The following is a 27889-nucleotide window of genomic DNA, read 5'->3' as shown; positions in this document are numbered from 1 at the left end:
AAGTAATATAAAGACCAGTTTATATTAGTCATCCAAGTTATCGTTATAGATTCCACAGTGCTTCTTAACCAAGTGTAACACATTTTATAAATGTCATTTACAACTTTACAATAGCCGTGCAGATAATGTTCATAGATTGATTGATTTACACACCACTTATTAATCAATTAGTAAATAAGATTCATTAGTATTCTATTGTTAAGCAGCAAAAAAAAGTACAAAATAAACAAAAATGAATTTATCCTTTATTAATGATGGCTGTTATAAAGTGTCACCAAATTATCTTACATCAAATACACAACAAAAGTTTTCATTGCTTCATCTTTTAGCCACAGCAGATCATCTACCTCCATCTCACCCTATGTCTAGCACACCAACGCTCTGCACATCCTCCTTTTCTGCGCCCATGAACATCCTCTGTGGTCTTCCTGTTTTCCTCCCGCCTTGCAGCTCCCTCTTCCACATCCTTGTTTGATATATCCACCGTCCCTCCTCCTCTGTCCAAACTATTTCAGCCTCGCCTCTTTTAACTTTATCTCTAAACTGCTCAACCTGAGCTGTCTCTCTGATGTACTCACTTTCTATCCATCCTTAAAAGTAAGTTTTGTTATAACATTCCTAAAGTTTCATCATTTATTAGGGGTTGCGTAACTGGTTTTTAAACTGCATAAAGTGATGTGTTATTTCTTTTTCTTTTTTTTTCTTTTGTCTGTAGCCAAGCTCATATTCTGTCTCCTTCCTCTCACAGCTGAACAATCCTTATTAAAATATAGCCCGAGTACCTTTGTGAATAGTTCCGGTTCGTGGATTTCCTCACTCAGGAATTCACAGTCATTTGCGGTGAGTCTGAATATATGTCCCCAGGCGATTGCTAAAGCACCCCTCCAAAATGTCCACAAGCTGAAATCACTGAAAGCCTTCTTTGAGTGTCTTCCCAAAAATATACATTTTCTTGGATATTGTTCATTTCTGTTTAACAGTGATGACATTCACTTCACAATCTGGTGGCAAGTACATGCCAGCATCATCAGAAATTAGCTGGGCGAACCATCATGGTTGTCATGGTAGCGATCACATTTGGACCCTTCCAGTAGTACCACTTAATACTATTGTAGCGAACCACGCTGGAGGAGGCAGGGTAATATATGCCGTTCAGGTTGGACGGACCGCAAGCGTCAAACCACCATCCTGCAGAAGAGGAAGTGTGGCAAAAAGTTCAAGGTAAAAGTCAGAATTAATTGAATTCAAGCTCATGAAATGTAACACCCAAATGTACAGCTGTAAGTCAGCAGTAACTTTATACTGGCGCAGAAGGGAAATGAAATGCACTTCAGGACGTTTACAAGGGAGTGGATATCGGGTTTTTTTTTTCTTTACAAGACGGGTTATGAGGAGAGACCGACTGAGATGATGTGGGTTGAGCGACAGCAGGTGACTGATGCAACGTTACCTCCTGACGCGAGCTGCGCACACTTGCAGGTGCAGCGGTCATTGTCTCTGTCCTTGGTGCTGAACTGGCTTCCAGCGTGGGAGAGGCTGCTGGTTCGTCCAGCTGTGCCGCTGAAGCCCTCGGCATGAAGGCTAGAGAGGAAAAAAAAATGAGTATAGAAATTCAGCAAAAAAGCTCAGCTGCAGGCGCTCCTATTCATTATTTAAAGCCATGTTGGGCAACTTGTTGGCAGCTGCAAATGACAGTGAGTGGATACTGCCCCCAAACTGGCTGAAGCTCAGTATCTCTAAAGTAATCCAATCGTGTTCTGCTAAACTGAACACGGCACAGTTGTGTTTACTAACCCGGCTTGTCTGTATTTCAATAATACCACAGGATAGCAACAGGATGAGGTTGACGCATTGGCTTCTTACTGTTCACTTTTCCTTTGTCGGACTTTGATTCTTCACAGCTTCTGGCAATATCTGACTTTACAATTTGGTTTTAGTAAACCGCTTCCTAAAGAGGGCACAATCCGATGTTCCTCTCTTTCACCGTTCCTTCTTCTTATTAAGAAACTCTGTAAGAGGGGGTGTATTTTTGGATGAAAGCCTGTCGAGCTCATCATTAAATTCAAATAAAATTTGTCAGTTTATTATTTTACAAAGATAAAAAAAGAAACAGATGAATAGAAATATGTAAAGTTATATACCACAATATAATATCATAGCCTTTTTATCATATGTACAGTACACCTTACCCGCCCTCCAGGATTCCTATTGTTACCCCATTGTTGTCTCAACATCACTATAAAAAGTAACCTAAAGAAGTTCTCATTATTTTTCTTCCATGCTGTGCTTTGTGAAGCAGCTGCGCCTGTAAGAAATCTCTATCCAACTTAAATTGATTCGCTCAATTATTTTCATACAGCAGCCCAGCAATTGGGTGTGTGTGTGCGATTCTGCGTCTGATTTCGCATCCGTGTGTGAGAGTGTGTGTGTGTGCGCGCACATCAGGACTGCTTTAAAGAGAGTAGACAAGGTCAGTCTCGCTGTTTGGCCTCTCCTCTGCCCTGTCATTTTGTCTAGTTAGTGCCACACTCTCCCCTGAGTTATGTGACCCCCCTCTCCTCCTCCCCTGTAGCCTGGGGCACGCTGTCTGTGAGGACTAAGTGAAGAATCCTCCTCTTGAATTTGTAAGTTCACCACAGGGCAGGACAACACATCGTGAGACGAAGGGGGGGGGGGGGGGGGGAGAGAGAGAGAGATAATGGTGCTGGTGCTGGGGGGCAGGAAAAAAGCTAGAACAGCACAGAGTGCATTAACAGAATTTCAATTAAATTTAATTACTTTTTTTTTGTTCCCCAACAATACTCATCTTAAACTTTATATTGTGAGGTAAAGTGGTGCAACAATACAGAGAGAACCCAACTGATCTGAGAGCAGAACCAGGTTAAGCCATCTGTCACGACCAGTCAAGAGATGTGGGGAAAGGTTCAGTCATGCATGAGGGATGGGTTTTTTCATGCTAATTCAGTGATGTGATGCAAATTAGGACCAATCAAATTAGTCAGAATGGCAACAGCAAGCTTGCAGAATATCCTACTGGAAAGAGTGGCCGACAGAAGGTGTCAGCTCCTCCAGCACCCCCGAAAAACATTTGCATTAGCCATGACTTCCAGATGTGTTTTATTTTTTCTCTTTTCCCTCAGCTATTATACCAATACCACAGACCACAGGCTAACCCTTTTCAAGGTGACTGTCTTTTATATTGTTATTGTATGGCTTAATGACAGAGATACTGTTACGCTAAAAGAATGTCGACTACTTTCCCTGCTATAAGTGCAGCTATTCTTGGCTTCCTCGAAGGGAAAGGTGGTCTGTCATATCGATGATTAATGTATGAATCTTGTTACTGAGTTTTAGGTGAAGACCTTGATGCTGCTCTGGGGAGTGCACCGAATGCACCGAGGATGAGAACTGCTCTGGCTGACGAGCTGCATAGCACCACAGTTCCGGCTGGGGAGTTATAATAAAAAAAACAACCCAGCTTCTTCGGGGTGCTAGCTGAATCTGATGCACATTGAACTGGTTAGACAGAATGTGGTTATATGCACTCAGGTGCTTCAACTCACACAGTGTAGCCTACAGCTAAATGTTGAAAGGCTGTGTTTCATCACGCTAATTATGGGGATGAAACTCAGGCAAATGCAATTTTGCTGCCCTATTAGGCATCTTGGAAGCATACCTCCACATGTGATTATGATTTGTCATCTCTCAGAGCATCAATCTCCATAAACGTTCCCCAAACAAGGGCAAATTCCTGTGAATTTCTATCTAATCTAACCTCACTGCGTCGCTTTATATTACATTTCTGTCTGTTTTAGAAGCTACATGGCTTCGGCATTCCCACACCCCCCCCCCCCCCCCCCCCCCCCCCCCCCCACACACACACACACACACACATAATCTTGTTAGTGATTGCTGGGTTACCAAAGGGCTTTGTGTGAGTTGTCAGTTTCTGGCTGCGAGCAGGTATTGCTTAGTGTTCCTGTTATACTCTAGTGGATGTGGCTCCCTTTGGGGATTTTCAGGGGGAAACAGCAGATGCATTGATGGGAAAAGAAAAATAGAGGCAAACTAAAAGTGCCCGCTTGCCCTCCACTTAGCTCATCATTTTGAATGACATTCTTTTAAAACAAAAACAGTCCAATTGCCGCCTCCACTTCAGTGGTCGCAGATTAAAAAAACCCCAGAAAAATGAAAACATAGAGACGAATTTTAACCGTTGATAACGGCTTCTAATCCGAGAGTCCCGCGCCCGCATCAAAGGTGACAGCTGAAGAGGTGTCACTGTACTGCCATTATAGCGTTCACAACAGACAGCTCTTAATATAGCACTTACACTGACTTCTGAAATAAAACACCTTCATTAAGATCCTATTCATGTCATGTTTCTGAGAAAGTGGGAAAAAGAAATAATTAAATTTTCGATCAGAGTGTGGGTGTTTTAAGTGGGCATGTTGTCAAGTTTTGCCCAATCATGTACTAATTACCAAGTCATTCAATAAGACAAGAAAAGCATTGCTGCAAGCTAGAGCGACACAAGTTACAGTTCATGCTTTATGGTTACCTGTAGTTTTTGTCCTCTCCGTCTATGTAGAAGTGGTCATAAAGCGAATAGGCTTCATTCCCCTCTCTGTCTCTTAGCTGGACATGCAGACTGTAATCCTGGGAGCTGGTCAGCTTGTGGATGATATCATTCCCCAGCCAGTGTTCCCCAGACGGCTCTCCAAAACCCTGGATTAGACACAAAGAAAAAGACACAATAGAAAAAAGAAAATATCCTAACAAGGGGGGATGCTTTTATCAGCAGCCTGCCAAGTATGTTCAGAGTTAATATGAAAATGGACCTCAATTTAAGAAGTGAAACATATCATTCTGATGGGCTAAGACTGAATAAAGGAAGTGAAATACTCAACTCCCAAAGCTAAAGACCGGTCAGCTGACATGTTAATTTACTTCAAAATCCCAAAGCACAAAATCTCCACAAGCAAATGTAAAATACAAATTAAAATAACAGTTGGCTTTGTGAGTTTGTAGGCTGTTTGTTTGAACTTTAGACCTGGACAATAACAATATTTTTATTATTATTGATAAACAGCAATAAATTATACAGAACCTTCACAAACACACTCCACTGCCTAAAATATAACACTGGTTGGTAGTTCGAGCCCTGGCTGCTTCCCAGTCTACATGCCACATGATACTTGATACTAAACCCTGACTTTCTCCTGATATGTTCATTATGGGAGTGTGTCGATATAGATAAAAAGAACTAAGGCACAGGTGAGCGTGTGTGTGTCTGTGTGTGTGAATGAGACAGGTATAAAGTGCTTTAAGTGCTCAAGTACAGTTGGAAAGCGATATATAAGAATCAGCCCTGCTCTCTATAGCATTAACAATTTAGCATTAGCTAACTGCACTTCATTTCCCAGCACTGTACAATGTAGAAGTTATGCAACAGTTAGCAATGGCAAAAAGTGAATAATAGCTGGAATTCATAAATAATGCAGACTGATATCAGCTACCTCACACTGAGATCTCTGTGCATTTATAGGCTTAGCAGCCATTTCTCCTCTCATTATTTTACTGGTGTAATGTGAGAGACCCAGCCGGTCAGGCACGAAGAACAAGAAAACCATCATACAAAAAGTCAAATAATGATGTCTGTGCCCATAAACGAAGTTAAAATAAACAGATTTAGGCTTGATCATAAAGTAAGACAGCACATTAACCGCTTAAAAAAAAAAATACAAACAAACTCGGTCTACACTGACCCAAACTGATGTAAACAGACATAAATCAAGAAAACAGTCCAGAAAACTGACTCAGCTTAAACACACAGTGGGAAAAAATCCTAACAAATAAATAGTTAGCTTAATAGCCACTGACATAACTACTGACATAATCATTGTTAAAGCTGAAGAGAAGCACCTACCACAACCAGAAACAGCTGCAGGTCTTCTCTGCATGGCCACTAACGTGCAGCTAAGAGTCAGTCAAAGCAAACAAATAGAGTTTCTAGAGGACCCTGTGTCCCTTAAAACCACCAAATATCTGTTTGTGCTGGAACTCACTATCCTTAGCAGAGTTTCCTGAAAAATTAAAACAGAGGAAACTCACAGCGTACTCATTAAAGTCCTTTGGCATGGGCTAGAAGACCTGTGAGGATACAGAGGTGCACTGTAAGAGCTTCATAGGCAGTCTAACACGGCCAGTCAGTCCAGTGAAGATTCGGGTAGTACTACCAAAATCAAGTGACCTCCAGAAACATCAAGGCGACATTGCTCATTACAAACGTTACTTTTAAATCTGATGGTTACAGTAATTTTAGTATTCACTGTACTGTATAAACTATAGTCAGTTATTTCACTTTTCTAAATAACAATTGCCTTTTCCTTAAATCCTCAGTGGCACAATTAAGCCCTGTATCCTGTGGAAGTCCAGATGGGTCGTTGGTTGGCTGGAACCCTCAAGGAAAGCAAAGAAGAGGATGCCCCAAGCAGATATGGAGGCAATCTTTCATGGATAAACTGAAAGCTGCCGACCCAATCGCCAAAATAACTTTCAGAGAGCACAGAATGTGATGTGGAGGCAAACTGTCCAAGTCCTATATTCCATAAGGAGTAAAGAGGATTAAACAAAAAGTAAGGAAATAGTGAGCGATAGTGCTAAGAAGAAATAATACAAATAATAGTCTGTAACTGAGCACAAACTGCTAAATATGGGGGAATGAAATGGCTTGCAGAAAAGCCCAGTTTTGTCAGATACCATCTGTGTGTCACCATGAGAAAACACCGGGCGTGGGTCTGTCGTGTTACATCTGCCATGCGATTCTGAGCCATCTCCTGTTGGGCTTCAGCCCAAAATGGGAGCACTTCAGAAGTGAGGCATTTGGTCTGCACGGGTAATTTCTTTTTTATTCACCACTGTTCAATGTTCAATGCAGTTCCTGTGTCTGACTTGCTGCCCCCCTCATGTGCTCTTTGCAAAAAAAAACCACACACACACACACACACACAAAAAAAAAAAAAAGCTATTCTGGGATGCTCCTAGCATCGGGTGGAACACCAAGGACTGTTTCGAGGAGGTGAAAACAGGTCGGTGCGACTCGGCCAGGTCCATTGAATTCCCAGGGTCAGCACTCGGCACATCCCGTCCTTTCATGACCCATCGGTCTCGCTTTTGTGGTGCTACATAACTGACTGGGTTATGCTACACGACTGGCTTTAAAAAAAAAAAAATATCCCCACAGCATTAGTGAAAATGTTTGTGGGGGTTTGTTCTCAGCATGTAAAAATGTTTGATTTACACAAAGGAGTAGCATAACAGCATAATAGCATTTTTGACAGTGCTGATACGTCTCTCCTTGTTTATGTCTTAAATATAAGTCACCTTGTTTCCCTGTCAAACTTGCTTTTTGCTGTGTTTTTTTTTTTTTTTTCAAATAAAGAGCTGTGGAATATTTATTATCTTTCCAGCAGGTCTGGGTGCACAATTTGATGAACTCTGAGACAACCTCTTTGAGAATACTATGTGTGGACCAGGGCAAGTGAAGCATTATGGTTCATACGTTATCTGGCATCTACAGGGGCCCCTGTCCTCCCACGCCACAGCTGGAGCCAAATATTTATCATCCACTTGTAAAAATATTGTCCTTCAAAGAGTTTTTAAGGCTTTTTTTTGTTCCACTCTTTCTCCCTCTCTCTCTGTTTGCAGTCACACTCCGCTATGCATTTAATTTCCAAACCGAGCAGTGACAATTGATTTCTTGGCATAGGTGAAAGACAAATTGCTCCTCCATTCAGTCAAAAATCCCAAATTTGTTTTGTCTGTAAAAGGTTTGCAAGCACTGGCTTTTTTTGTTGTGCAACACTTTGTAAATGGATTCAGAAAAAAAGAGCATTATTTAAATTCCAAGCAAAATGAAAGCCAAAGGTGCTAAAACATGCTCGATTCCCAGCCAAAGCGCTGGAGCAACTTCACAGTCTCTCAAGCGCAATTGTATTGTATCCAGTTTGTTTTAGGGTGGTCTTTGCATTTGGAAATTCGGTTTCTTTCATCAACGCACTTATATCCCTGCACAGGAAGGCTTTGGGGAATCTGAGGATGGATGCAAATAATAGTGCTGCGTGACATGTGAGTGTGTGTGTGTGTGTTTGTGCATTTTTGTTTATGTGGATGTGTGGGAGTATGGCTGGGACAGGGAGTGAGAGCAGGTGCAATAACATGGGGGGCTGTGGAGAACATAAGGGCGGCCAAATACAACAAGCGCGGGTCACCCGGGATCACAGGCGAGCTGCTTTCCCTCACCTCTCTGTGTCAAAGCACCCGTGGAAAGTTATTGAAACCTCCTGTCCAGTCCTGCAGTACTGATACCATAAGACCTGAGCTTAAAAGTGGCCCTGCCATCTGGCTGGGGAACCCACCGTTTTGTAATCCCTCCACCCACGATGGAAGTCGACGGAGCCGTTTCTTCTATGCTGAATCACCGTCCAGCCCCCGCCTCTGGTCTTCATATCACAAAACACCTGCAAATAGAAAACAGCTAAAACAAGCTATTATTCCCTAGGGGTGAGTGTCTACAAGAAGTACATTTGAAGTGCTGTGCAAAAGCTGTTCCATAGTCTTTAAAGAAGACCTGTTATAGTTATAAATGGTAGTTCTTTAAGAGGTAGTTCTTGGTAGTCCAAGAACCACCACATTAAGTCCCCTTCAAGTTTGTGCGTGCATCAATACGTTCTCATCCAACTAAAGAAACATCAGAGCAACTGCAGCTGATACAGAACAGAGCATTTGCCACAGTGATTGTTCTCTATTCAGAAGAGGCAAAGCATTCATTTGGAATCCTGCTTCAAGCCACCTGGTGAATGCCGATCCTGTATTCCCCACCAGCTGCTGTGAGGGCTCCCTGGCTTTTTATCAGCTAACTGCTTGGCTTTGTTAACCAGCTTGTCACTGATTGTTGGTTGGCATTAAGTTGATGCAGAGCAGATCCATTGGAGATGTTTTTTTCAAATGGCAGTAAGACTGAATGAAAAGAAAGAAGTCTGATGCTGTAAATTCGAAACAATCAACTAAAAGAGTCTAAAATGCAGGTAGTCCTGCAGCAGATTTACTTTGCAAAGAAGTATTTAATTTAATGACATACAAAAGTATTTATTTTATATTCAAAAATGAAAAAAAGTTCTAAAACATCTTAATAGTCTATGAAGTATCAGTACTATATTGATACAAATGATGAACATATGTCAGACATTGAGTATTCCCCATGTTTCCCATTTTAAACCATCTGAGACTGACGTCTAATCTTTCCTGAGTCTATGTATCCTTAAAGAGGGATTAATCTGAAAATGTCACTTCTTAAGGAACCAAAGCTGTCTACACTAAGTGAAGAATTGACATGAAGAAATAAAACAAACCACAGCCTCTCTGTTATTTAAAGCATGCCTCGGAAACCTCGGGAATACAGGGGAACTCTGCGTCTAAGGTTGTCACAATGATACGACCCAGGTGGGAAAGAAAAAACTTCACCTCACCATGTTCTCTTATCCCTTGTGTAGCAGCCGAGGAGGAGGCTTCTGCGTTTCTGGTTACACAGTCTGCTTTCTTTCTTGCTTGGCCGCAGGTTTTTCCATGGATGTTTGGACAAACTAATACGAATTCATTTTACTTGTTTGTCTCGTGACAGATCTTGAAATCTAAACTTGTCCAGGGACTTACTTTAGATATCTGAGGTATTTAATTAGACCTCTTCCAGCCTCCTTCAGGTGTGCTAAATGAATTTCTCCCATGGGTGGTAAGATTAGATACTTCAGTGATTCATTTTAATTGAACGCTTGTACTCATTATACCTCAAAGCAGTGTTGGACTAGTGTTCTTTGGCACTATGTTTGAATATCTATAAAATGTTGTCTCCTCAAATTATAAATATTGTCAGTGACAGCTGTGTTTCAGAAACAATCTTGCACTCTGGAATGTGGATACAACCAATAGTTGCTTGAATGTCTTCAACCAATGAAACCTCACTGATCTGTCATGAAGCATCCTCTACAGATTTTCAATTCAATTCAGTTTTATTTATATAGCACCAAATTACAACAAGAGTGGCCACAATGTGCTGTATATCATAAAAACTCAGAAAGCCTCAGCAATCAGGGAACTCTCTTTGAGCAAGCACTTGGTGACCGTGGGAAGAAAAAAACTCCCTTTTAACAGGAAGAAAGCTCCAAAAGAACCAGGCTCAGGGAGGGGCAGATCAGTTGAGGGAGAACCGGTCACGGCATATGAGCATCCACAATGCAGGTTAATTTTTTTTAGTAAGAAATTAAAGTGTTCAGAAGGTTCCGAGAATTTCATTTACCCTGAAATACACAGCAGACCAGCAGTGTTGTGTGATTATCCTCTGGCACATTAGGCCAATGTTCTGACCTTAAAGGCATCACACCGAATACAAAAACAGGGTCTTGAAATAGAATTCTCAATTTAAGTCATTTCCCAAATGTGGTTGTTACTCTGATTTAGACCAGATTCATATTTAATACTCCAAATAGACTTGTTATTGGCCAAGAAAGGCATGCCAGGGCCAAATCCATTATAATAAAGCGCTGGAAGCTCAAGGGTCATTAGGATTTTCAAGAAAAAAATAATAATGACTTTATGGTCAATGTGATAAAGGGACTTTCTACGAATGGAGTTCTCAAAAATATACAGAAAAGAGACACAAAAAAGGAAGAAAAGAAGAAAAAAACAGACCCTTAACTATGTAGTTTTGTAATCATTATCATCATTCACAGAGCCTGATGGATGGCCCGCTAAATCTGCCTCATATATCCAGTTTATGCATTAAACACGTATTCTTCTATTCCTTTTGTCTGTAGTCCGGTAGAGAAAGCTGGCTTTCGGCTTTGAAAATAGGGCAATTTGTATGTGCCCCACTTTTATGCAGCCACCCAGCTTGCCAGCCACATTGCAACTTGAATTAGATGGCGTAGATTGAAAGCGGCAATGATTTCACGAGTACTAACTTGTATCAGTGGAAATGTACACTGGCCCCAGTTGGCAGGAAACACATGGCACCAGTGCCTAACACCTGGCTGCCTTGCCCACAGGAAATAAAGAGGAAGAACAGGGGGTGGGGGAGGGGGGCGGAGGCAGTAGGAGTTGGTGCCAACAGCTAACTAGACTGAAAATAATGAATAACACAACACTGCTTCAGCCTGTCTTTTTTGCCCTGTAAGGCTTTGAGAGTTAAGATCCCCAGAATGCTAGATGTGACTCAGAATACGAATAGCCTGCTGGTGGATGTCATGGTTGACTTACCAAGGGCTAGTTACTTGAGATCAGTAGAGGTACCTCTTAGGCTTTTCTGACTTTGCATTCTGCAGTGCACTCTCACTCACCATAAAGCCTGCAGGGCATAATGCTCCTGTTGCTTATTATTTTAGCTCTCTGTAACACAGCATGACATCTCCATCACCTCTGCACCAAATCCCTAGAATATTACCATGACATCAGACTAGTTTTGTTTTTTTCTCCCTGTATTTATTGTGGCTCAAAATAATTACTCTGAGTTGGGGAAAAAAAACGGTAAAATTAATCCAAGTTAAAATAACTCTAGTGTTAAACTGTGTGAGACACACAGACCAAAAGAAAGTTTCATGTCAGAGTCGGTTAGGTGATATTTGCAAGAAAAGGCCAGTGGCCTTTAAAGTCTTACTACCTTGACAGTCTGTGTGGAGTTGTGGAGGCGTATGCTATATATTCCACTTTCTTTCACTCCAGATCGCAGGATCTCTGCACAGTCCCTGAAACTAAGCGGCTCCTCCTTGGGCATATTGGAGATTTCTGAAGAAACATGCAAACATGTGTTTACAGATGGCAACCTTACGGGTTTTGCACACAAATCCCAACCCCATATGTGAGTTCTCTCGCAGCTTTACACTCTGCTTTAAGCCTTTTGTGTCTGCAGTGTAAGCATGTACATGTATAGCATGTCTCAGATGTTAATTACAAGCTGCCTTTGGCTATATATGTTTAGAAATTGATATTTATAGTGCCATTTGCACAGTAAACTCACTAAGCCTTACCATTGCAGTGATTGGCCACAGCGAGCAGCTGTTGCACAGTATCTGTGAGCATGGCCTGCTGTCTCTGTAGTAAGGTGCTGTTAAGAGAAGAGCTGCCCAGTTCGCGCTGAAGCTGACTGACTAGTTGGCTCTGCCTCTCGAGAAGCCCTTGAAGCTGCTGCTTCTCGCTCTGCAGACCTTTTAGCTCCCTCCCATACCGACCCTCCAAGGCTAAGAGCCTTTGTTCGAGAAAACTGTCAAAGCAAAGAAAGAGAAAGTTAATTTTTCTACTTTATAGAGCATTCTTGAAAAGAGAAAAAAAAATACAAAAATAAATCTGAAGCAGCACTAACACCATTGTTAAATGCATATTGGATTGTTTGGAGGCTGAAGATTAAAAGCGTGGGTGGGGGGGGGGGGGGGGGGGTGCAGAATCCATCCATTCAGCATTTACCTTTCACAGTGGAGACTGCACAAACTTGCACATTTATACAAGGATGACTAATAGACATCAGCTCCACAGTCTCATTGGGCTAACATCATATAAACACCTGTACCACAGCAGCACTCACAGATGGCCCTGCATGCTAAGCTGCTCGATCATAGCAATGAGGTAACAACCTGATTGCGTGTGTGTGTGTGTGCGCGCGCGCACGCGCCACACAAGTGGCACACCCCCACGTCCAAATGAGCGCCATAAATCCCTGCAGCTTGATCTTTATGGCTTTGACTAATGAGTCTGCAGCAGTTATTTATTGAAACAATCCAGCCACCTAGATTGAACAAGCTACTTCTGAGCTCCGTGAACACGCAGATGGATCTTCAATCTCCCACTTTAGGCAGCAGCTCAGTATGTGGCCGGGAAAGAAAGCTGGATCAATCGAAACCACTTTTTTTTTCTTTTCACTCACTTCCATTTTATTTTTTTGCTTTGTGGGAAAACACTCGATAAGAAATTATTCTCCATTATGGGCGCTTTGCTTCAATCACAGTGCAAAGCACGGCATAAAGGCAGCACAGCAATGTTTCAATGATTGTGTAAGTTGACGGAACATTTCTTGTGCGACCTGGGCAATTATACTGTTCTGGTTATGATATTCTGCTATTTACTATTATTATTCTAAAATATACACTGGTATTAGTCTTGCTGCAGTGTGCTGTACTTCCTGCCAATACTAGTTCACATGTAATGCCTATGAAAACAAACATGTCTCTCTGCCCCTTCTTAGCTTGGCAGCAGTTCAAAAACTGGCCCCATGCCCTTAAGGCTCAGCAGCAGTAGCCTCCTCCATCCAGTGGAGCCCTTATTTCCCTTTCATTCCACAGCTGCCTCTCCGCAAATCTGCTATTACATTTCTAATTTCATGCACCCTGTCATGGAGTTTACCCTTGTCAAGATGGATTCATTTATCTACACGTCCGATCCGCGTCACTGTCTTGAAAGATGAGGGCCGAAGGGCAGAACGGGGGGTCGAGCGGGGCCAGATGTGTAACAGGTGCTAGAACGCTGGAGGACTGTGTTCTCTGTTGGTCACACTTGGTAGAGATGGATGGAATGATAAACAAGCGGATAGAAAGAAAGAAAGAAAACTGGCTCCCTTTCAATCCACCCAGAGCCCAGCCCTTAACCTCCTGGCCTTTACTTGACCCTGTGTTCCTAGAGAGAAGAAAGGGAAACCCCTCCTAACTGCACTGCCCATTCACTAGCAAACACACACAAACACACACGCTTATACAATGCGCATTATGTCTAATTGCCCTCTAGTTCACAATTGATGAGCTCATTCAACATATTTCTTTGCAGTTGCAGTATGGGAAGGGCCAGTTTATGCATGTGCATATACAGTGCATTAATCTCTGCGTGAAGTGGCCTTTTCCTGAGAAAGCATTCTTTTTCAAAGGAGTATTTGCTTTTTTATGTTTCATCTTATTTCATTAGCAAAGGAAAAACTGATGAGGAAAATAGCACGAACCAAGTCTTACAGACAGATTTTTAAAAAATCAAAGAAAAACACATTATCGTACGTACAGTTCTAGGGAGGGTTTTACTGATGAAGCATTTTCAAGTGCTCTAAAATGTGCTCAAATGTCTTTTGAGAAGTGTGTGTGTGTATGTGTTCTCACCTGTTTTTATCACTGAGGCGAGAGATCTCTTGAGTCTGCAGAAGTATATGTTTCTCCAGCCGGTTAGTGAAGAGTGAGTACTCGAGTAGCTGAATCTCCAGGCGGCTTGTCTGGTTTAACACCTATAGATTGATAAAAAACAATAAGCAAGAAAAAACAACCTATCACACATTAAAGAAGATTGAATGAGAACGGTGAGAGATGTGGAGTGGAAAAATAAAGGGCGCTCGCCCTTCATAAAAAGGACCCTTGGGGATAAACTGTCCATCACAAAGCTCGTGAAATTGCCTTCTTTGATCTTATAATCAAAACTTAAGCAAGGATGATCTCATGTGCACCTGTGACATGTTTTGAAGTCACGGTTAAAACAAAAACTTGAGCAAAGCTGCTCGGATTATTTGCACAGGTTGCAAATTTTATATCAGCTTTGATAAGAGAGAAAGAAAGCAACGGGACCAAAAACAGCCTGGTCTGTAATAACAAAATCTGTGGCATGATTGAAGACACATCTGTGTTGTGCTACCAAGCTTTGTGTTTTAATTGGCTTGTTGTCAGACGCAAAGCTCGACTCACTGTGTCAATCAAGAGCCTGCAGGACCAAATACCAGCTGTTTTAAAGCATTTCCCGCCACCTTTGGGCATGGCTTCTCAGCAGGTTACATCTGATTTACATTTAATTAGCTGTTCACCGAGCGTTTCCCAAGTGACATCATTTGTTTTTGTACGGGTGTGGCCCCCACAGTTTTTCATTTGGACTGGCTGCAAATAGGTTTGCTCTGGTCTTTGCTTATAGGCTTACCTGGGTCTCAACATCTGTCAGTTTACGAGTCTGCTCTGCTGATTGGCTGAGGAGGTTGGTTCCCATCTCGAGCATGGCAGCTGTCTGGGTGTGTACCGCAGTTCTCTTTATTTCCTCCACCCCGGAGCGCACATTCTCGTTGATGAAGTTCTCCAGCTGTGGGGAGAACAGGCTGATAATTTTCTCATTCTGTGTTGGTAATAATCAGATTTTATCCATGCACTGCATATGAAGGATGGAGGTGGCCACCATGAAGTCACCCATTAGTTTGAGGAAATTGTGAAGCCTCAGTATTAGCATTTTGATTTTATGGAGTTAGAACCACCACATTTAGACCAGAGGGAGTTGAGTGCTAAGTTGTGAGCAAAGTGATTGGAAATGGCAGAGGTGAAGACTCTCAGACAGTAGTCGACTACCAGCTACAGCTGCCTTTGTTGGCAGCTGTGGCCAGTAAATAGCATAGGAAGCTGTGTGTACGGCACATCGGTCAATCAAAGTAGTCACAAAACTTAATGTAGGCCTTGCAAAAATCCAATCCATGCAGTTGTGAACAATAATCCTCAGATCACTAGTAGCCTGAAAAGGCTCCTGAATAACAAGAAGAAAGACTTTAAACGTGGGGACGGGAAGGAACTGAGGAGAGTTCAGAGGGACCTAAGAGTGAAGCTGAGGAAATGCAAGGATTCCTACAGGAGGAAGCTGGAGGTTAAAGTTGAGCAGAATGAGAAGAATGAAAAACAAATCACTGGTTTTAAGGTGACAGACAGACAACCAGTGAGCAACCTGGAGAGGGCAAATGAGGTAAACCTTTTTACCTCATTTGCAGGTTTAGTTCACAGCCCTCCACACACACTCACTACCTTTACTGATTTTTTTTCCCTTTCTCCTCTTCTTCCCCTTCCTCCCCCTACTTAACTAAGACTCCTGGCCTCCTCCTGGTGCTTTGCCTTGTGTCTGTGATCCTGACGCCATTTATGACGCCATTTTGAAGAAGGAGTAGATAGCAAACATCCTGTCTGGTTCCTGCACCAGAGAAGTCAACACTATCAGAGCTTAAAGACTATCAAGCAGTTGCCCTCATATTATATGCAAGAGAAGTACTGGAGAGACTGGTTTTGGTCCTACTGAAAATGCATGGGATAACTTCTCTTGGCCTTCCACAGTTACATACAGAACAAATCTAGATACAATCATCCACATACTGCAGAGGGTGTCACGTTCCTGGGTCTGTTGACCCAGCGTTTTGAGTTTTAGTTTATTTTGATGTTTATGGTTTATTTCTACTTTATTAGGTTATCTAAGCTCATTTGTTTATTAGATTCCATTGTGTATCCAACCCCTGTTAAGTCTCCCTTGTCCTTCACGTGTTTCATGTCTGTGTTTCTTATGTTGTCATGTTTGCGTTTCATTATGCTTCCCATTTTATTTTGAAAGAGGTCCTGTGTTCCTGCATTTTGTGTACTCTTCCCCTGTGACGTTATGTTCATGTTGTGTCTACTGTGCCTTTCTGTCCCATGTTTCAGGTCCCTATGTTCTGTCTCCCTAGTCTGTTAAGTTTACATGTCTTGAGTCAGTCAGTGTGTTTCCTGTTTTACTTTCTCAGTCTTTGTCCTATGTTAATGTTTCTAGTTTTGCTTCCCCTGTCTCGTCCTGCCTAATTACTCCCAGCTGTGCTCTCCTCCTGTGGCTCATTCCCCCTCGTTATCCCACAGTGTATTTAAGCCCCATGTTTCTCTTTGTCAGTGTTGCGTCCTCCAACATAGCTGTGTGATTCTCTCTGTGTTTCCATGTATGATTTAGTATTAGTTTTCCCAGTTTAGTTTTATTCTTTGTTTCCCTTCCACGCCAGCAATAAAGCTGTGTTTTTGAGTTTACTTTTTGTCTCTGCGAGTTTGCATTTGGGTCCTACTCTTGCCTGCACACAGCCGTAATGTGACAGAAGGACGCAACCAGACAATGGACCCAGCAGCTCATAATCCCTCCGCTGAGCTCTGGGAGGACATGATCTATGCGGTGGAGTTTCTATGCCAGGAATGGTTTGCGCTGCCATTTGAAGAATACCGGGAGGAGTTAGCCATCCGTCTGCAGAGGATGGTTTCTGGACTTCCCTGGCTATTTGGCGCGCTAAACCCTCTTATCCAGGACTTCCTCGTTTCCACCGTACACGTCCGCCCGGATCTGCCTCTCCACCATGAAGACCCGGAGGAGGTTCAGCCCGGTCCGCTGGAAGGTTCGCGGGCTGGCACGTCTCCTCCTCCTTCCCGGAGGAAACGGCGTTCACGCCGCCAGCGATCCCGAGCAGCGGAGCAGTTTTCTTCCATTGCTGGAGGGCCCGAGGAGCCCGTCCAGCCTCATGCCACGTCGGCTGGGGGTTCTAGTGAGCCCGTCCAGCACCATGCCACGTCAGCTGGGGGGCCCGAGGAGCCCGTCCAGCACCATGCCACGTTGGCTGGGGGGCCCGAGGAGCCCGTCCAGCACCATGCCACGTCAGCTGGGGGGCCCGAGGAGCCCGTCCAGCACCATGCCACGTCAGCTGGAGGGCCCGAGGAGCCCGTCCAGCCTCATGCCACGTTGGCTAGAGGGCCCGTGGAGCCTGTCCAGCCTCATGCCACGTCAGCTGGGGGTTCTGGTGAGCCTGTCCAGCCACCTTCTGCTTCTCCACCTGGGGCTTCAAAGCCGTCACTGGCAGCACCACCACCTGCGCCACCACCTGCGGCTTTCATGCCCCAGCCTGCAGCGCGACCTCCTGGGCCACCACCTGCGGCTGCCACGCCTCAGCCAGAGGACGACGCCTCGCCTGGTCCTGCCACGCCTCAGCCAGAGGTCTCCGCACCTGCTGGCCCTGCCACGCCTCAGCCAGAGGTCTCCGCACCTGCTGGCCCTGCCACGCCTCAGCCAGAGGTCTCCGCACCTGCTGGCCCTGCCACGCCTCAGCCAGAGGTCTCCGCACCTGCTGGCCCTGCCATGCCAGCTGGAGGTTCAGCCGAGCCCATCCAGCATTCCACAACGTCTGCTGCAGCGCCACCACCTGGTCCACCACCTGCGGCTCCCACGCCGTCGCCTGCAGCGCCACCACCTGCGGCTCCCACGCCGTCGCCTGCAGCGCCCCCACCTGGTCCACCACCTGCGGCTCCCACGCCGTCGCCTGCAGCGCCCCCACCTGGTCCACCACCTGCGGCTCCCACGCCGTCGCCTGCAGCGCCCCCACCTGGTCCACCACCTGCGGCTCCCACGCCGTCGCCTGCAGCGCCACCACCTGCGGCTCCCACGCCGTCGCCTGCAGCGCCCCCACCTGGTCCACCACCTGCGGCTCCCACGCCGTCGCCTGCAGCGCCCCCACCTGGTCCACCACCTGCGGCTCCCACGCCGTCGCCTGCAGCGCCCCCACCTGGTCCACCACCTGCGGCTCCCACGCCGTCGCCTGCAGCGCCACCACCTGCTCCATCACCTGCGGCTCCCACGCCGTCGCCTGCAGCGCCACCACCTGCTCCATCACCTGCGGCTCCCACGCCGTCGCCTGCAGCGCCACCACCTGCTCCATCGCCTGCCACGACCCAGCCAGTGGTCGACGCCACGCCTCCGCTCGTCTCGCCGGCCACGACCCAGCCAGAGGTCGACGCCACGCCTCCGCTCGTCTCGCCTGCCACGACCCAGCCAGAGGTCGACGCCACGCCTCCGCTCGTCTCGCCTGCCACGACCCAGCCAGAGGTCGACGCCACGCCTCCGCTCGTCTCGCCTGCCACGACCCAGCCAGAGGTCGACGCCACGCCTCCGCTCGTCTCGCCTGCCACGACCCAGCCAGAGGTCGACGCCACGCCTCCGCTCGTCTCGCCTGCCACGACCCAGCCAGAGGTCGACGCCACGCCTCCGCTCGTCTCGCCTGCCAAGCCACGTCCTCGTCCGGCATGTCTGTTTCCAGGGCCTGTCAAAACAGCCTATCCACGGAAATCCACCAAACCACCCAAGGGGTCACGTCCACATCCACACTACCGTCGACCACCTGCCAAGCCGCCCGAGGGCCTTCGTGCAGGACCACGCCGCCATCGACCGCCAGCCAAGCCGCCCGACAGGTCTCGTCCATGCCCACGTCGCCGCCGGCCGCCTGCCAAGCCGCCCGACAGGTCTCGTCCATGCCCACGTCGCCGCCGGCCGCCTGCCAAGCCGCCCGACAGGTCTCGTCCATGCCCACGTCACCGCCGGCCGCCTGCCAAGCCGCCCGACAGGTCTCGTCCATGCCCACGTCGCCGCCGGCCGCCTGCCAAGCCGCCCGACAGGTCTCGTCCATGCCCACGTCGCCGCTGCCCGCCTGCCAAGCCACCCGAGTGTGGCCACCCATACCTGCTTCGCCGCGGCCACCTTCCACATGGTCGGCCCCCTGAACCAATGAACCATGAACTGCTATGCTGTAGACCTCCAGGACGGCCCCCTGATCTGCCTGACTTTGGACTCTTGTGCCATCGGCCTCCAGGTCGGCCACCTGAACTACTTCGCCATGAACTCTTTTTCTGCCGAGACCATGGTCGCCCTCCTGAAACAGGGTCTCGGACTCTTGTGCCCTTGTATTTGGTCTTAGTGGTTCAGATTCTTTGTTTTTTGCGGTTTTGTTTCCGGCCCTCCGTCCTGGACCCCCGCCACCCGCCCTGGGTGGGTTGTTTTGCTTTTGTTTCATGTTTATTTTCTTGTTCTTTTTTTCGTGGTTTGGGGCGTCTGGAATCCGCCCTTGAAGGGGGGGCTCTGACCCAGCGTTTTGAGTTTTAGTTTATTTTGATGTTTATGGTTTATTTCTACTTTATTAGGTTATCTAAGCTCATTTGTTTATTAGATTCCATTGTGTATCCAACCCCTGTTAAGTCTCCCTTGTCCTTCACGTGTTTCATGTCTGTGTTTCTTATGTTGTCATGTTTGCGTTTCATTATGCTTCCCATTTTATTTTGAAAGAGGTCCTGTGTTCCTGCATTTTGTGTACTCTTCCCCTGTGACGTTATGTTCATGTTGTGTCTACTGTGCCTTTCTGTCCCATGTTTCAGGTCCCTATGTTCTGTCTCCCTAGTCTGTTAAGTTTACATGTCTTGAGTCAGTCAGTGTGTTTCCTGTTTTACTTTCTCAGTCTTTGTCCTATGTTAATGTTTCTAGTTTTGCTTCCCCTGTCTCGTCCTGCCTAATTACTCCCAGCTGTGCTCTCCTCCTGTGGCTCATTCCCCCTCGTTATCCCACAGTGTATTTAAGCCCCATGTTTCTCTTTGTCAGTGTTGCGTCCTCCAACATAGCTGTGTGATTCTCTCTGTGTTTCCATGTATGATTTAGTATTAGTTTTCCCAGTTTAGTTTTATTCTTTGTTTCCCTTCCACGCCAGCAATAAAGCTGTGTTTTTGAGTTTACTTTTTGTCTCTGCGAGTTTGCATTTGGGTCCTACTCTTGCCTGCACACAGCCGTATTGTGACAGAGGGTTTAATCCCATCTAAATAGTAATAAGGATCACATCCCTTGATTTCTCAAGTGCATTTCATACTATTCATCCACTGCTACTGATGGAGAGGCTCCAGGAAATATCAATGAACATGCCTACCATCTCATGGCTTACTGACTACCTGACAGGCAGGACACAGTAACAGAGATTGGGCTCCGTCTGATTTGGTGGTGTGCAGCACTGGTGCCTCACAGGGTGCTGTCTCCATTCCTGTTCATCTTGTAAACCTCAGACTTTCAGTACAACTCTAAGTCATTAATTGATGAGCAGGAGGAGGAGTGCAGGACACTAGTGGATGACTTTGTGGAGAGATTTGGAAGAAATCTTTCACTTCTTTGTGTTATTAAGAGTAGAGAGATAATGATCGACCACATAAGGAAATAGATAGCTGCACGGCCCTGGGGCAGGATCTGTGTTCAGATGAGCACTGTATTTACTGCCAGGCTGTAAAAGGTTATTTTAGTGGCTAAAGTTGAGCATTTTAACACAAAAGTCTATGAGGGCTTACTGATTTACTTGAAGATGGCCTCGAATGGCCACTAGGGGAACTGCAGTTTTTTGACAATTCATTTTTCAGCCCCAAGGGATTGCTGCTTGATTTTAGCAGGCAATGTGCTTTATGTATTCACTAGGACATTGATGCAGTATGAAAGACTGAACCTTGAAGTCGTGTGCCCTTTTTTTTTTACCTCAATCTTTTCAGACACTGTGATGGAGTCACAGAATTTAGTATCCCCGGGGCATTTGCAGTGTATTTCCACTCATCTATCCATCCATCTACAGGTTTACCTCAGGCCAATCACCTAACATTCATAAAATGATGGAATATATAGGCATTTCAGTGGGTATGCAGAAAGAGAAGCGAAAGCATATACTGGGAGTTTGACATCAAGATATTCATGAGCAGGACTTCAGGGATAGTCACCTAAACTCTGTAATCAATCACAAGCACTGAGAAAGAAGCATTGGCTAAAACCCATCATATGTTACACCGGGAGTAAAAATAGGATGACATCCATCTTGTTCCAATAAATAGATTTTCTTATTAATGTGGTCTGTTTGAGAAAACGGCATCGGGAAGTCCAATTTCACTTTTTCTACTGTGAATGATACAGTTTTGTTTGACGTTTAACGGGCAATGGCCTGTGCCTTTTGCAATAAAGCAGAGTAGAATATCGAACTTGAGAACATTAATATTTATGATTTTTCTGGGGAGAAAAGATCAGACTGTACTCATTAAACCACACAAGTGGAAAATTAAGTCTCTAAGGAGAAAGCACTCAAAATTATCCAGCTAATGAGTGGCTATCCACAAAAATCGAAGGGAATTCAAACCAGACAATTGTTTGTTTGGTGGTTTATTTGTTTGCTTGTTTGTTTCTTCGCCTAAAATTTTTTGTGGAGGAATGGGGTCATTATAATTCATTTTCTTTTTATTAAGTTTAAAAAATACTAATTCAAGTGGGATAATAGAGATGAATCTGCACTCAAACTGTTTGCTTGCTAGTAATCTTTCTCTTTGTCTCTTGAACTTTCCCATTCTTTTAAAGTGTCTCCCTTCAATCTTTCTCTGTAAATCCTTCCCTCATATTTTACTACTTTAGGACAACTGAGACAGCAGGGGGGAAAAAGAAAGAAGGAAAATCCCTTCATAATGAAGGTTATGAAGAGATTACCAAGCGGATTAAAGCAGACTCCAAAGAAGAACCAAAGATCCCTGCATCATAATCAGCCTTATGCATTCAGGGCTGCTATCGGCCTGCCTGTCCAAAGTGTTCCTATTACATCCTTTCTTCCAGAGCTCAATTCAGAAGTCTTGATGTACTCCATCCCCCTTCTGCCAAATGCATTAATTGCTGCTGTGTCGCTCGCTGCACTATGCAGCCAGATAAATTGCTTTTGGGATGTAACATAATTCTGTTTTATTGTGTATACGAAGGAGAGAAGGGATCGGTGCTGAGAAAATCATAGGACTTCCCTGATATCTTAATTACTGAGCAAATGGACGCATTTGTTCTTGGTTACAATTGCAGAAGGGAGGGGAAACATGTCTGCACGTTGTTTTGGCAAATGATGATGATAGACGGAGGCACAACAGGATGGGTACGACTGTGAGAATGGAAATAGTGATTTGACGAGCATATCAGTGCAAAAGCAGAAATCTAGAAATCTATTTTCAACCTAAAAAGGTAAACAGAAACTTCTGTGTGAAACGTTTGTGACTTCCTCTTTAATCATGCAGATTTTTTTCTGCCACCACCTCTATGCAATGGAAGAGACAGAGAGTCTGTTTAAGCTGTGCAGTGTAGAAAAACTCTAGATGCATTTCACACTGTGACCTGTTTTCACAGCAGCAACATCTGTTAAAAGATTTGCCCCTGGTTGACACCGTGTTCTGTAGGTTGAACAGGGTAACAACAAAGAATAGAAATCAATGTGGCTGCTGATTTTGTTTTTCACCTGGGGTTGGCAGTGAGTTATTTCACCACTTTGCCAGGAAAAAGCAGACACATCCAACAGAGGAATCCAGACTTTTTGATTTTTCATCATGTTATTCACATCTCAGTAGTTAATAGATGGACTGGCAGCAATGTTGAACAGCATTAGTTCAACTGTGGTCCCAGCAGCTCTGTTTATCTCCAGCTGCGGGACATCTCCGAGCCACTTTGCAACCCACCTCTACCTCAGCTCCACCCTTCATCCTGTGTTTGGCTTAACCTGTGGTGTATCTGTTGTCACTGATATCTGCATTATTATCTGCTGCAGGGTGATGCTCATCTCTCCATCTTATGCTCGTATGTATGTTTTTCTAATGATGGGTCTGGTACCCAGAACAAAAGCATGCTACCAGATGTTAGCTAATGCAATATTTATTTAGGGATAAGTATATTTTTAGAAAGTCCAAAAATGCATCCCAGTAACTTCGGAGATACCCTGAATTTTCCTTTAACACCATGACAACACTAACCTTTGTAGTTTTGACTGCAATGTCTGGATCTATTACTGGATAAATCGGACAGCTGGGGTCCTGACATTACAATTTAGCTCAAAGCACCAACACAGCCAGTAGCATGAGGGCAGAATTTTATTCTTGTCTCAGTGTCACTTTATTTATTGCTGTGAAGACTGCCAAGACACCCACAGACTGTGGTAAAGAAAAAGAAAAACTAAACTAAACAAAACTGCAGCATAAGTGAAAGTGTGTCTTTGTAATTGAGATGAGCACTTAAGATTTAATAATTCAGCAGTCAGAATCAGACCACTTAAGAAGGAAAAATGTGTGTAAGTCTATGAAAGTTAATGGAGCCCAATTGAATGATGTAAGTAATGTGGTAGAAATACTTTGGTTTAATGAAATATTGAGCAGCCAAAATATCAGGTCACCAGTGGTCAGCTAGCTACCTTGATCTGTGCAATATTTCTGCATTAGTATAATAACCACAGCCTCTGAAACACACTAACAAAAGCAGCCAAGCCCTCAGGGCAGCATAGGGCAAAAGGGACAAGATGGGGGGGGAGGGGGGGGTGATGTTGGGGGTTGTTCCAAAAGAAAGCAAACACCAGTTTCTTCTTGGAAACACCAGAAGGAATCTGGAGCGTTAATACAGTCCTGTTGGACTTCACTCAGAGTTTACTCTGTGGAACATGGTGGATTAGTGTGTGTGTGTGCTCCTAAATCTGTATGCGTGGGTGTGTGTTTTCTTTCATAGGGTTTTGGTAGAAAGCTCACAGTAAGGGTCGTAGCATCCCAGGGGAGCTTTGAGGGAGATCGTAGGTTTCACAGAAACACCGACACACACTCATACATGTGCCTGAAGCTCTTCCAGATCCATACCACCACGTTCCTCCAAAACCTTCAGCATGCAGATAGGCTTAATGAGCCTCAGAAGGTGCTGAAAAAGCTTTGCCATCTGGGGTCAAAGTTCAGCGTACCCTTGTGCAATTGAAAAGAAAGGTCTCTCTAGGGTAATGCTGTGTTTTTGTTGAAATCCCAGCTACAGTTTGATCATTTATGCATCAGTTTAGTCTGCTGGGGGTTACTTGTTGAAATGTTGGATCTTTTAGTTTCATTCCAGACGTTATGTGGAGGATGTTGGCAACGGAGCGCGATGTGTGTCAGCAGAGGCTTTTCTGTACATGTTGTGGGATTGTTTTACTGCTTCTTGTTTATAGCTGCTTATATCACATCTCTGGTGGAGAAAGTGGAAAGTTAGAGGCCAAGATGAGTCCAAGATGAGAGCAGCATGTGAAGACTTAAATTCTACAGTTCAGCTCGAGCTTTGTAAACTGTAGGCAGGAGTAATATACGATACGCGTGAGGACAAAGTGTTTTTGTGCCTTTTTCCATCTTTCAAACACACACATATACGTTTATAATATGACCCCACGAGATGGTTCCTATGGAAGGCGTGACTCCAGTTCATAGATGGAGTATCAGACAGCACGAATACACAGGGGGATATCAGTGTGTGCTTTCATGTGTGTGTTTCTATTCCATTTCAGGTGAACGTGAGCAGGATGGGAGAAGGTTTTGAGATCTCATGATCGATGAGACACATTCATCACATCAGAGGTGCGGATAGAAATGACAAAGTTGGATGGAAAAGAATTGTCAGGAAGGAAAGGAAAGAATTAAAAATGAGTATATATGGTGGGAAGGGTGAAGTGACAGGAGCGGAGGAAACATTTTGGCATTCACAAAACCGCATTTTCAAATCCTCAGATATGTGTTTGCACTCAGTCGGCCAGTCTAAACACCCAACACAAATTCTTATAATCAAACTGAGGATTAACGCATACCATAAATATACTGGCGGAGATGGAGACGAGAATAGACAGATGGGTGGAGAGGGGTGACCTGTCAGTCACTCACTCAGTCAGTCTGTCCAAAACAATGGCCCAACACTGATTCCCTGCCCAGATGACCTTAGGAATGGAAACTCCACTGTGAAGCCATTTTACATTACATCATTTCATTTTACTCAGTCATAATCTGAGTCAACCGGAGCTACAAAGGCTAACAATCCAATGAGGACAAATGCCAAAATGTGTCCAACACCATCTCACTGAGAAAAGATGATACTGTTTTTATGTACATTGGGTTTGGTACAGAGAGCGTTCGAGTTGACTTTGGCTCATAATTCCACTAAAACATGAGTCAAGAGTAGAAGTTTTGTATACTTGTTGCCCGCGGGGGCGAAAACACTCATTTAGAAGGTTTAACCATGTGAGACATATTTGGCATGATATTATAAAACTTTTTTTTATCCATTCTTCTTCCACTTGCATGCAACAGGGAGTTCTGACATCCCAGTGGTCTTAAATTCAGACACACACTCATACACTAGGTATTGTCATGGAGCCAGATATCCATACAGCAAGCATCCAGGAAATCCCAGCTAAGCAGTGAACTTATCAATAATGAGGGCCTGTCAACAGATGTTATCGGATGGAGCACTCTGTGGACATCCAGTGCTTCTACAGCATTTTGTTTGAAGATCTGCGAGCTGAAAGCGACATTACAAAAAAAGACAAGAAGAACACGGTGTGGCAGGAGGAAGTGGTCGGCTTAGTCAACAGTTCAGAAACCTTACCTTCTGCAGCCACTGAGTGTTATTCTCCATGGCACTCTCCAGACTCTGCAGCTTCCTCTCTTGCCAGGAAGGCCTCTCCTTTTGGGCCTTGCTCTGCTTGGTTTGGCTTGTATCGGGCTCAGCCTCAGGTGGGGAGTCCCTCTGCAGGATATTTGTGACCTGGAAGTCCTTTAAGGGATGGCAGTGTTCCACCTCAGGGAGGATGAAAGTGTAGCTGCAGGGGCCGTGCTGCACACGGTGCTGCTGGCGCTCTGAGGCAATCGCGATGGCCAGCACATAGGCCAGGTAGGTGAAGGTCAGGGCCAGCAGGCGGCCCATGTCAGGGTCAAGAGAGGTAAAGTGATGGGAGAAGAGAGACGGAAGAAGGTTCCACCACACCTGGGAGAACTGGCAAGGGAGTGAGATCAATTTCTCCTTTTGCCCTTTCTATATTTTTCTGTCCCTGAATGCTCTGCCTCTGTCTTCTTCCTGTATTCTCAGTCCAACTCCTGCTGCTCCAGCCTCTGTTTTATCACTTTCACTTGTCCTCTTTTGGCTGATCCTCCACTTTGCTGCTGCATCCAGAAGTCTTTCTCCAGTCCAGTTCGTAGTCCAGCTGTTCTTTGTGAGGGGTGGATACAAAAACACACACACACACAGGAAAAAAGGCAATTGTTTCCTATTGTAACTCCAACACCCGGCCAGCCAGCACATGCAGCTCAGCCCAGGAAGCCAACAGCAGACTTCCCTCCCACCGTTTATCTCTCTTTTGAAAAGTTGCTTTCCTCACTGCCGTCTACTCAAGCTCCTGGAGTCCATACATTGGTCTGGATGAGAGAGGGGAGAGGAGTGAAGAGAGGCCTGCTTCAGGATGTTGGCTGAAGCGGTAAAGCTCTTAAAGCAGCAAAGAGAGAGAGAGAGAGAGGGAGAGCCGTGTACCTCACCACACACACCTCTTGAGCACATAATCAGTCAACCACCCTTCCCTCTTTTACTTTCTCCCTCCCTCTTGCGCTACTCCTGTTTGCAGGGGGGGTTAGAAGAGGAAGCTGCAAAAATTACACACAGCTCACCACAAGAGCCAAAAAACTAGGAACTCTCTTTGAAAACGTTTTGCTCCTTCCCATTCTCTCTTTCCTTCTCTCCACTTCCTGTGTCTTTTTAATTTAAAACCATTTTACTGGCATGTCAATTATTATTTGGTAAAGAACGTGTTTACCTGAAACTATACAAAAAGCTGACTATGTCAAATTCTCATCTTTTGATTAGGAATCACGTTTGTTATGTTACAGTACAGATTAATACTAGTTTGTTGTTTTCAAACCCTGCAGTACGATAACTGTTTTGCCTTCAGTTGTTGGCTAAACTGATATTTGCTCAGTCTTTCATTTAGATTATTTACAATCTAAATGAAACATGAATTCTTCTAGCAGAAACAAGCCTATTACTATGGCTCTGCTGTAAACATGCATAATCAAAAGAAGAAGAGAAAATTTTGGACATTTTCTCCTCCAGGTGTACTGGAGGGTGTCCCACCTGTGGACTTCATTGTCCTTTTGATAGACTTCACTGTTCTGCACCTGTATTGTTGAGGTATTGACATGGAGTTGGAGCTTCAAGGTGGTTGCTGGCTGCCATGGTGGTAATCCCTGAACCAGATGGAGGACACGGGAGATGAAGGGATCCATCGATCCAAGGAGTTCTATCGGGCTTGGTTAGCCTGTGGGACTCCTGAGACAGCTGACAGGTAGCGGCAGCCCAAGAGAAGTGCGGCTCTGGGAGTAGTTGAAGCAAAAACATGGGTGTGGGAAGAATTCAGTGAGGTCACAGAACAAGATTTTTGGTCCACCTTGAAGCAAAAGCAAGG

At 44.9% G+C, this 27889-nt stretch overlaps 1 protein-coding gene across 1 annotated transcript; it reads right to left on the bottom strand.

Moving 5' to 3' along the window:
* Positions 1-20: 20 nt before the first annotated feature.
* angpt2b (angiopoietin 2b) lies at positions 21-26831 on the bottom strand. The gene is made up of 9 exons (XM_065471147.1): positions 26044-26831; positions 14983-15138; positions 14184-14305; positions 12081-12313; positions 11714-11838; positions 8421-8522; positions 4562-4728; positions 1451-1581; positions 21-1188 (listed from the first exon to the last, which is right to left on the bottom strand). Exons 1-9 carry the CDS (start codon positions 26359-26361, stop codon positions 1028-1030), a joined length of 1515 nt encoding a protein of 504 aa, XP_065327219.1. The 5' UTR covers positions 26362-26831; the 3' UTR covers positions 21-1027.
* Positions 26832-27889: the final 1058 nt, after the last annotated feature.

This window comes from Pelmatolapia mariae, linkage group LG22 (assembly GCF_036321145.2).
Source record: "Pelmatolapia mariae isolate MD_Pm_ZW linkage group LG22, Pm_UMD_F_2, whole genome shotgun sequence".
Lineage (NCBI taxonomy): Eukaryota > Metazoa > Chordata > Actinopteri > Cichliformes > Cichlidae > Pelmatolapia > Pelmatolapia mariae.
This window is presented reverse-complemented; position numbering and strand designations above follow the sequence as displayed.

Coding starts and splice junctions, on each gene's coding strand:
- angpt2b (XM_065471147.1), bottom strand. CDS start 26,361: ATGGGCCGCCTGCTGGCCCTGACCTTCACCTACCTGGCCTATGTGCTG. Junction 15,139..26,043: donor ACACTCAGTGGCTGCAGAAG/GTAAGGTTTCTG, acceptor TTCTCCCCACAG/CTGGAGAACTTCATCAACGA. Junction 12,314..14,183: donor CGCCTCAGTGATAAAAACAG/GTGAGAACACAT, acceptor TTGCTTTGACAG/TTTTCTCGAACAAAGGCTCT.